Source organism: Sceloporus undulatus, chromosome 2, assembly GCF_019175285.1.
Source record: "Sceloporus undulatus isolate JIND9_A2432 ecotype Alabama chromosome 2, SceUnd_v1.1, whole genome shotgun sequence".
NCBI lineage: Eukaryota > Metazoa > Chordata > Lepidosauria > Squamata > Phrynosomatidae > Sceloporus > Sceloporus undulatus.
The window spans coordinates 186092549-186103051 of record NC_056523.1 but is presented as its reverse complement, the minus strand read 5'-3'; the positions used below and the strand labels follow the sequence as shown (position 1 = coordinate 186103051).

The window sequence follows — 10503 nt, the reverse complement described above, 5'->3', positions numbered from 1 at the left end:
CCTCCCCCCATTCCAAACAGCACATTTGGACATTGAACATGGCTTTATTTAAGATGGCCTCTTGCATATTTCAGAGGCTTATTGCATAACCAAACTCTTTGGGTTTCACACTGAAAATGGGTTCACATGGCTATGCATATTGAACATGTCAAGGTGGTTTCACAGTTCTTGCACCAAGTGTACTTCTCAGAATTGTGTACTTGGTCAAGGGACTTTGGTTTCTCTTCACTGCGCATGAATTTGTAAAAATCACAGCAATTTACATTGGCCTTGCCTCAAAGGCTTTCTGATATCAATATCACCATTAAAGAACCAAAAACACACAGAAAAGGCACTTTGGAAAGTCACACACTCTTGGCTTCAGAAACAGTGCGTGCATGCCTCTCAAGCTGACTCATATCATCATCGTCATCACACTATCACTGTCAAAACAAGGGAGACTTGTTAGCATTAAAAGCACCCAAAACACACTTTGGAAGGTGACACTCTCTCAGCTTCTGAAACAGTGCTTGCATGCCTCTCAAGCTGACTCATATCATCATCATCACACTATCACTGTCAAAACAAGGGAGACTTGTTAGCATTAAAAGCACCCAAAACACACTTTAGAAAGTGACACTCTCTCGGCTTAAGAAACAGTGCCTGCATGCCTCTCAAGCTGACTCTCATCATCATCAGCACACTATCATTGTCAAAACAAGGGAGACTTGTTAGCACTTAAAGCACACAAAATACCACCTCCTCCTTCTGCTCCCCCTCCATCTCTTCCTCCTCCTTCTGCTTCCCCTCTTCCTCCTCCTCCTCCTTCTTCTGCTCCCTCCTCCTTCTTCTCCTCCCCCTCCTCCCCTTCCTCCTCCTCCTTCTTCTCCTCCCCCCTCCTCCATGCACTGCGCGGCCTGGGGCGGGGCGGAGGGGGCAGAGGAGAAGGAGGTGGGAAGCACGGGCCCGCGCGGGGAGGCTGGGAGGGCGGCGTGGGGCTTCCCCCTTTGCCTCCTTTGCCCCAGGCCACACGGCCCTCCTCTTCCTCCTCCGCATGGTGGAGGAGGAGGACTGCACGGCCCAGGAGGAGGTGACGGCAGCAGGACCAGGCTGGGGCCGGTCCTGCCGCCTCTGCGGGCCGCATCCGGCCTGCGGGCTGTGGGTTGCCGACCCCTGGCTTAAAGCAGCTTTTTATCAACCAAAATAGGAGTGGATCTTTTCTGCTGCTATTTGGGCTGGCGTCACAGTGGATTGGGGCCACAGTGTGTGTTTGCCATGGTTCCAGAGCAACCAGCTCCAGCACAGCACCAATCCGCCCTTTTGCAGTGGTCTGTTCCACCCCTTTGTAGCAAAAGTGCTAATAAAGACTGTGTGACTGTTGATAGCTTCTTGAATGGAAAAGAGGCCCTTAGTCCTGCAATGTTCATGAGTGGATGGATTTGGTGTTTCCAAATAGGTAAGATTTCAAGATCTCTTGATGCTGGTTATGTTTAGCTTGGAGAAAGGAAGAGTGAGAGGTGACAGGACAGCTATCTTTAAACATCAGAAGAGATATCGCATAGAAAATGGAGGAAGCTTGTTTTCTGCTGCTTCAGAGATTAGAACATGAACCAGTGGATTCAAATTACAAAAGGTTCAACAGTAAAGATTTTCTTTACTGTAAGAACTATTTGACAGTGGAATGGACTCGCTGAATTGGTACTGCACCGACCTGGTCAGGAAAGGGATCTCTGAAAGATCTGAAAAGATTACAGTCTGAGTCAGGTGGAGTCAGTAAGAACACTTTGGCACTTCTGGTGTTCAGTTGATGTTGACAATGCTGCGGAGCTGATACTCTTCCATTTTGTACAATTTAACCCCTTTTCATCCTCTCTCCTGTTCCAGGAATCCACCTGGCTGCAGAAATTGCCTCCTTGCAGAGTGAAATAGAGACCTGTCGAAAACGTTACCGTGCATTGCTAGAAAGAAAACATGACCTTTTGGCCAGAGAGAAAAGCAGTGTTGCCCTTGGGCAGCTATAACTGTCTCTTAGTTGAAATGATTGAAATAAGAATTTGAGAATTTATTGAGACATATCCCTGCCAAGCTCCCAGTTGTTCTTACTTCTTGTTATTTTTGTCTTTATTTAAAGTTCTGATTAATAAATAAGGATCTTTTTGGATTAGCTTGTTTGTGGTAATTTGTTTCAAGGCACTTGGGTGTTAGAATTGGAGAGTGGGTGGTAATTCTACATAATTCGGAGTATGGGTTTAATTCTACCTTATTGTAAATCATATTTAAAATAATTTGTTTTCATTTTTGTATGATAATATGCACTGTGTGTGTGTGTGTCTTCAATCATGTGGGGGAAAATATCCCTGTTATTAACTTTCTACAAGCACTGTTACAACTGAGCAGAGATTTTTGAAGCTGGAGTCACTCCATATTTATAAGACTAGATATAGGGAGAGGTGTTTTGTTGTTGTTGTTGTTGTTGTTGTTGTTGTTGTTCTGAGAGAAAGGGTGTCATCTATGTCTAGCCACTGAATACAATTATAATAAAATGCAAAGATTCTGTTCTCTTTTTTTAAAAAAAATCTCTCCCCATTTTTATATAGTCTTCCCACTAAAAGCCAACTGAAATTAATACATACTGCAGTTTTTCTAGATGGGGAAAGTATGACCCTCCAGAGGTTGTTGAATTGCAACTCCCATCAGTCATAGCCAACATAGCCATTGCAGAGTTGCATTCAACATCTGGAAGGCAACATGTTCCTCATTCTTATAGTACAGGAGTAGAAATTAGTTAGAACATTGGACTATGATTCTGGAGATCAGCATTCAATTCGCTGCTTGGCCATTGAAACCCACTGTGTGACCATGGGTAAGTCACACACTCTCGGCCCCAGAAAACCTGCTGATAGGGTCACCATAAGTCAGAAAGACCACAACAACAGCATGCCTACAACAGGCAATGTACACAGCAGCTTCCTCCAGGATCACTTACTGAGCATACATGATCAACTAAACAGAAAATATAAGTCTGCCTCAATGTCTACACCCAACATGTTTTTTTAAAACATAAATCTATAAATTTGGTCAGTAAGATGGAAATCATAAGAAAAGTGGAATCTGGTGAAAGAATCCTAGGATGTATTTTGAAATAAGACTTAAAAAGTATCCTCCAGAGAGTTCAAATTTTTTTGGTTTACTTAGACAAAGCTTACCTGACCTGGTTGTTTCATTTCATACCTGCATATTGTTGGTTCTGAATAAAAGATAAAACATTGATTGGTAGAGTTGGAAGAGACCGCAAGGGCCATCCAGCCCAACCCCATTCTGCCATGCAGGAACTCTCAATCAAAGCATCTCCATTGACAGATGGCCATCCAGCCTCTGTTTAAAGACCTCCAAGGAATATTGAGCCGCTCTTCTTTTTTGTGGTGGAGGAATCTATCCTTGTTCGTTCCATGTTATTTCTGCTTCCAGTACCAAATTTTCTGTTAAAGGAGTAATGCCCAGGAACACATCTACTTCATAAATTGAGGCATATCTGTACCCACTAGACAAAAAAGTGAGTATACTCCTACTACCACTTTTGTAGCAGGATCAGGAGAATGCATAGCCCTACAGAAGTTGTTAGACTGCTAATCCCAGCAGCCCTTGCTGGCATATTTAATTGGTGAGGACTGCTGGGAGTTGTAGTCTAGAAACATCTGGAGAACCACTGTTGTCTATCTCTGTTCTGCTGAGACCATCCAACACATCTGCTCATGCTTGTTGGTTGTTACCTTTGCTTGAGTTGAAACTGCTCTCCTTCAGCCTGCTAAGAGTGGATGATGTTTCCTGGGATGTGGCCAATGTTCACTGGGAGCTCTGGGGGCCTATGAAGGTACCAGGTTGTGATTGCAGACACACTGAGCCATCACAAGGAGGTTTCCTTGCTGCAAAAGTGGTGTGGATGCCTCCTTTTTCTCAGCTGAATTTTATACCCTAAAGGCATGAGATCCCCTCTGTTCTTGGAAGTTAAGCAGTGTCAGCCCTGGTTAGTAATTGGATGGGAGACTGCCAATGAATACTAGATGTTGTAGGCTGTGTTTCGGAAAAAGGAACTGACCAAATCACTTCTGAGTGTTCCTTGCCTGAAAAACCCTAGCAATTCATGGGGTAGCTATAAGTCAGCAGGTGACTTGAAGGCACATAGGCACACACAAGAGTGTGTTATGGTAACTTAAGATAATGTTATGAATGTGATCTTCCTAGGTTGCTTCTGAACTGCAGAAATAATCTGGTTTGACACCACTTCAACTTTGTAGTTTTGTGAGATATTTAGCTTTCTCCATCAGAGATCTCTGGTGCCACCACAAACTACAGTTCCCAGAATTCCATAGCGTGAAGCCATTCCAGTTAAAGCGGTCTCAACCTGGATTATTTCTGCAGAATAAAAAGTAGGATAACAATAGAAGTCTTTTATCTCCACTTGAGATAACATGTTTGCCATGGTAGTGTAATTAATGATAATAATCTAATTAATGATTAATGAACTTCAATTGTGGGAGGGGGAGTTAGACAATTGGGTTTTAAAAAACTATATATAATATAATAGAGCCATCATAAAAGTTGATGGAGGGGAGGAGAGAGAGAGGCAGAGAATAGATGATCATGGGAGAAGGACATTAAACAAAGACATTCAAAATATATAACAAATGAAAGCTGCCAGGACCCAAAGCGTAAACGAGTGCTGCTTGGAGAATTGATTTGCTTTCCTGTATTTATTTATATGCCACCTTTCTCCAAACATGGGACCCAAAGCAGCTCACAAGAAGACTAAAACAAAGTAAAGTTAAAACCCTGATGATAAAAACTTAAGAAACGAACAAACATGACATATCAAAATGCCATTAATTTGAAAAAATATTTTTTAAAAAATAGAATTAAAGATAAAAATCATAGCACACAACCACCCACTATTTTAAAAAACCAATTGTAAAGGAATTTGCCATATGAAAAAATAAATACTTTATCATGAAGGGCAATTCTTTCAAGTAGGTTATGTTGTGTTGTTATCTATAGCCTTTGATTCAGTGATAGTTTTGGTAGCTCTGTCCCATATGGTCTAGCGCATGGATAGGCAACCTGCGGCCCGTGGGCCGGATGCGGCCCGACGAGGCCTTGGGACCGGCCCCAGCCCGGTCCTGCCGCCGAGGCCTTTGGCGTCTCATGCGAGGGGCATGGTGGGGCAATTGTCTATAGAAGCCTCAGAAACATGCATTTATCTTAACGTTTTTTTAAAAATCAGCAATTTTTTTCTCATGTCCTCCATTTTTATAAAAAAGTGCCCTCCATTTGAAAATTTTGTCCTACATTTGTCCCAGTTTATTTATTTATTTAATTTTTTTTAAATTATTTATTTTTTGGCTTCGGCCCCCCAGTTGTCTGAGGGACAGTAACCCGGCCCCTGGCTCAAAAGGGTTGCCTACCCCTGGTCTAGCGGCTAGGATTCCTGGTTTTCACCCAGGCGGCCCGGGTTCAACTCCTGGTATGGGAAAGAGGTGCTTTTTTAAAGACCCAGGAGACCAATCACTTAAGGTATAGAGATAAATATTGGCTATAGATTGACACTTTAAAAGGTTGGTGATCAATCTCACTTGTATGGAAAATGTGACCCTCGTCCAGTAGCTGCAAGAACTCTTAAGAACTTTGGTATTAAGGACAGAGTTGCAAGGAGATGGCAAATCACGCTGTAGACAAACTGGATCTAAAACATAGTCGCTGTTTGTTTTGCTAATGGAATTTAAAGTTTATTTTCTGGACTAAATTTCCCAGTTCTTACATGGCAGAAGGAGGAGGGGGCCTGCTGGGACAAATACCCCTTCATACCATCTGAATTGAGGACAATAATCACAGCATCTTGACCAAATGCAGAGCTATGACTAATAACATCTATTCTTTCTTTCTTTCTTTCTTTCTTTCTTTCTTTCTCTTTCCTGTATGATGTTTAACACCATGGCCTGATGAAGAAGCCAGTGGAGCTTGGAAAACTTGCAACATGTATATTTGGTCCCATAAAGGTATCACTGTTTTGTGGATTTTGGATGATACTGTACCTCCCCATCTATGTTTCATCTTAAGAGCCAAGTACAGTAACTGAGAAAAAAAAGCATGAATGAGGAAGAGGAAATTAAAGAGTAAAACAAACAAACAGAACATGGGGGGAAACCAAGAGGAGATGGAAGAGGGAGAAAGGATATAACTTGAAGAAGGCTGCAGTTTGAAGTCTTCCTCCTGCTTCTTTCATGGCTGAGGAGCCAGGGTGACCAAATGTCTTCCTTTTGTAGGACATATCCTACATTTCAACCTTCTGTCCAGGAGGAACTCCAAAATGCCTCCCATTTTGAGCATCACTAAAGAAACCCATTGAGTAGCATTACATTTGCTTCGATAAACGTGTTTCCTTGGCAAGTTGTCTTTGCTGTAAATAGAGGGATAGGATGGATCTTGTTTAATGTTTTTTTCCTAGGAGCAGCAGAAGACAAGACCCGCACCCAGAGCTCAGGGCGCATTTCTTTCTCATGGAGGAAAAGGACAGCAAATGTGTTAGGCAATGGGCTGCTTGAGGACACAAGGCAAACATTGAAACAGTTTTTGCATTGATTTCAGCACAATGGAGACATGAAAGGAGCAATTTAAATGTAGATTCAGTCAAGGGTTTGTTGGTACAGTTTTAATCATTTGTCTTGTTCAGAGGCCTGTAAGTATATTGCAAGCCAACAAGGCATTTTAACGAAGATAAGTTCATCAGAAAAGTATGGAGGAGTACTTAATAAAATACAGTAGGAAAGCAGATAGGAGGAAAATCAATTCATTTGATATGTGGTGATGGAGCATGGTGGATACCATGGACAGCCAAAAAGACAAAGAAATGGGTCCCTGAACAGATCAAGCCTGAAATCTCCCTGGAAGCCAAGGTGATAAAATTGAGGCTGCCATACTTTGGTCACATCATGAGAAGGAAAAGACAATAATGCTAGGAAAAGTGGAGAGATGTAGAAAGAGAGGAAGACTGCATGCAAGATGGATGGACTCTATAAAGGAGGTCACATGTATGAATTTACAGGATCTAAGCAGAGGAGTGGAGGATATAGCAGTGGTCCCCAAACTGTGCCCTTTAAGAGATTTTGGACTTTGGCTCCCAGAAGCCTCAGCCATATTGGCCAGTAGTCTGGGATTCTGGGAGCTGCAGTCCAAAACCCTTTTAAAAGCACAGTTTGGAGACCACCAGATAGTGTCTTGGAGATGTCTCATCCACAGGGCCGCCATGAATCGGGATCAACAAATATGTAAATAAACGATATGAAGTGAATTCAAAGATATAATAGCCATGTCAGTCTGCAGAATCAGTATGTAGCGAGACGTTGTAGACCTTTGAGACTAAATGAAAGAAAGAAGTTGGCAGCATGAGCTTTCGTAGGCTTCAGTCTACTTCCTCAGATGCTTTGGGTGGAGGCCTATGAAATGAATTTACATTTCTATGAGTGTTTGTAGCTTTTATTTTGGTAATGTCCTACATTTTTTAATTGAATGCCCTACACTTTGTGGTGCCTTGTCCTCCTTTGCATTTATGACAGCTGGTCATTCTGTGAGGATCACAGGGCAATGCTCCAGCCTCAATTCTTAAAGGTAACAAAATGAGATGTGCAATTCTCACCTGTCCCTCTAGAAGGCATCAACAACTAGTGCTCTGCCCTGGATTGGGCTGCGCATGGCTTGCCAGTGGCTAAAGCCCTTTCCCATATGGTCTAGCGGTTAGGATTCCTGGTTTTCACCCAGGCGGCCCGGGTTCGACTCCCGGTATGGGAAAGACTTGTTTTGGGGCTGTTGGTTTTTTTGCTAATACTTTTTAAAAACATAGTGTATATACTAAAATATATATACTAAATCTTTCTTTAGGTTACAGGAAAGAAAAAGGGCTTTGCTGTTTTTAAAAGGGGGAGAGCAATGTTCACACATGCACTCAGAAATAAATCTGATTTTTCTGTATGCACCTATGAATGCTTTCTCTTCATTTAGTCCAAGACACATTACATGAAAAGCATGGCCAGCTTTTCCCATATGGTCTAGCGGTTAGGATTCCTGGTTTTCACCCAGGCGGCCCGGGTTCGACTCCCGGTATGGGAAAGCGCCTGTTTTGCTTTATTGACAGCTTTCAATCATCTAGATTCAACAGCTATGCCAATGCATGCTCCTGGGTTGGTGTTTAAAACAAATGGGAAAGAATGATTTTATTTTTATCCCTCCCCCCTTTCCCTGTGTTACCCTTGATTTTTATTACCCCCCTATTCCATTATTATTATTATTATTATTATTATTCCCTCTGTTATCCTCATTCATCCAGTAAGCTATAATGGGGACATATATAGTCTCCAATGCTTTGCCACAAAGGAAAGGTCAATCACTGATGTTTTTATCCCTCCACCACAATGGGAGAATAAGGTTGTATTTTTATTCCTCCCCCCGCAAAAAAATTTCCAAAAAATAGCCTCCATTTTGAGGATGACTAAGAAGCATGGGTTTAGATTTCCATGAGTGTTTTTCACTTTTCTTTGGAAATGTCCTCCATTTCCCCCTGAATGCCCACATTTGGCAGTGCCTTGTTGTCCCCCTTTGTTGTCAGGACAGTGTGATGTCCCCCTTTGCCATCTGTTACTCTCATTCATCCAAACAAAAACGCACCAAACAGTGATACCTTTATGGGACCATCCCAAATGCACAATATACATGTTGCAAGATTTCGAACCTTCTTCGTCAGGCAAGATGTTAAAAACCATACAGGAGAAAATTATTATTATTATTATTATTATTATTATTATTATTATTATTATTATTATTATTATTTTGAAGATGTTAGTCAGAGGTCTGCATTTTACTGTTTCTGTTCTTAGCCCCTCATTTATCCAATAAATCATGATGGGGACATATATTCTGGAGGGAATGTATGTGTGAATTGTAAAAGCTTTTACAAAAAAAAAGGAGTATGCAAAAAGTCTCAAAGATCCCTTTGCATACTGGTTTTTCCAGACTAACACACTTTTATTTATTGGTATTTGGAGGGGAAAAAAGGAACAGATTCCAGTTTTAATTTTGCATGCCAGCATGAAATTTCTTTCTTTCTTTCTTTCTTTCTTTCTTTCTTTCTTTCTTTCTTTCCTACTTTCCCCATTTATTTATTTAGAATATTTATACCCACTTTTCAGCCACAAAGGCTCTTAGAGTGGCTTACAGAGAGGGTGAACAGATATCCTCACTGCAAAGGAGGACCAGGCCCTGTAAAATGTAGGACCTTCCAGAATAATGGACGTCATGACCAAATAAAAGCTAAAAACGCTCACACAAATATAAATTCATGCTTCATCTTAGGCCATGCTCAAAATAGAGGACATTGCAAGGAAAATGGAGGGCATGCCAATAAAAGCTAAAAGCACTCACAGAAATATAAATTCAGCTCTTAGCTAGCTCAAAATAGAGGACATTCAAGAAAAATTATATGACTACATTAAATGTATTATATTGTTGTTTTTTGTTGTTGTTATTATATTAAATACTATAGTATTTATTATAATATCAATATATCAATTTATTATATATATATATATGCTAATATAGATATATTAATATATTAATATGTATTAACATAAGCTTATAGATATAATAATATATTGAATATTATATATATATAATATAATATATATGTATATAATAAAATAATATATAATATAATAATCTAGTCACATCCTTCATTTTCTGAATGTCTTCCATTTGAGCATGACTACGAAGAATGAATTTATATTTCTGTGAGTGCTTTCAGCTTTATTTGGCCATGTCCTCCATTTTCTTTGAATGCCTCCATTTTGAGCATGCCTAAGATGTATAAATTTAATGATACATTAAATAATAATAATAATAATAATAATAGTAATAAATAAAATGAATTACATAAATGTAAGGTCCATGCTTCTTAGTGATGCTACTCAAAATGGAGGACGTTTTGGAATTCCAACCTGGACAGAAGGCTAGAATGTAGGACAATGCCTTGGGAAAAGGAGGACCCCTGGTCAGCCGTACTTTCCCATTGTGGTGGAGGGATAAAAATACCTTTTCTTTCCCCTTCTATAAGACTGGTGCTGGAGCCAAGCACAGGCCCCACTGCCAAGCAGCCTTTTCAGATTGTGAAAGATACTGAGAGACCAGCATGGGCTGATTGAGGAAGGATACACAAAAACGTATGCCGTTCCATACCGGGATCGACAACCGCCGCTCTGGGTGAAACCAGAATCCTAACCCGCTAGACCATATGGGAGCTGCGGCTAAGGGCTTCCTTTCGTTGCTATTTAGTGACGTGATCATGATCAATGAATGAGATTTGCTTCTGGGGTGGAACCACTTCAGGCTGAGTCCATTAATGTTGCAAAGCCTCCTCCTTAATGCAATAGAGGCACACATTCATAAACCACACTGCAGAGGCGAAACTGCATTCAAAAGCTGCCT

General features: G+C 40.9%; 1 protein-coding gene and 2 non-coding genes across 3 annotated transcripts in view; all 3 read left to right on the top strand.

The window, feature by feature from the left end:
* Positions 1-2140, top strand: part of CCDC115 (coiled-coil domain containing 115) — an 8733-nt gene extending 6593 nt beyond the window's left edge. Inside the window, exon 6 of the mRNA XM_042451473.1 lies at positions 1864-2140. Within this exon, the coding sequence (XP_042307407.1) occupies positions 1864-2000 (137 nt within the window). The 3' untranslated portion in view covers positions 2001-2140. The remainder of the gene's footprint in view (positions 1-1863) is intronic.
* A 5606-nt stretch (positions 2141-7746) lies between these two features.
* TRNAE-UUC lies at positions 7747-7818 on the top strand. The gene has a single exon. It is a non-coding gene; the product is annotated as a tRNA-Glu (tRNA).
* A 246-nt stretch (positions 7819-8064) lies between these two features.
* TRNAE-UUC lies at positions 8065-8136 on the top strand. Its single transcript has one exon. It is a non-coding gene; the product is annotated as a tRNA-Glu (tRNA).
* Positions 8137-10503: the final 2367 nt, after the last annotated feature.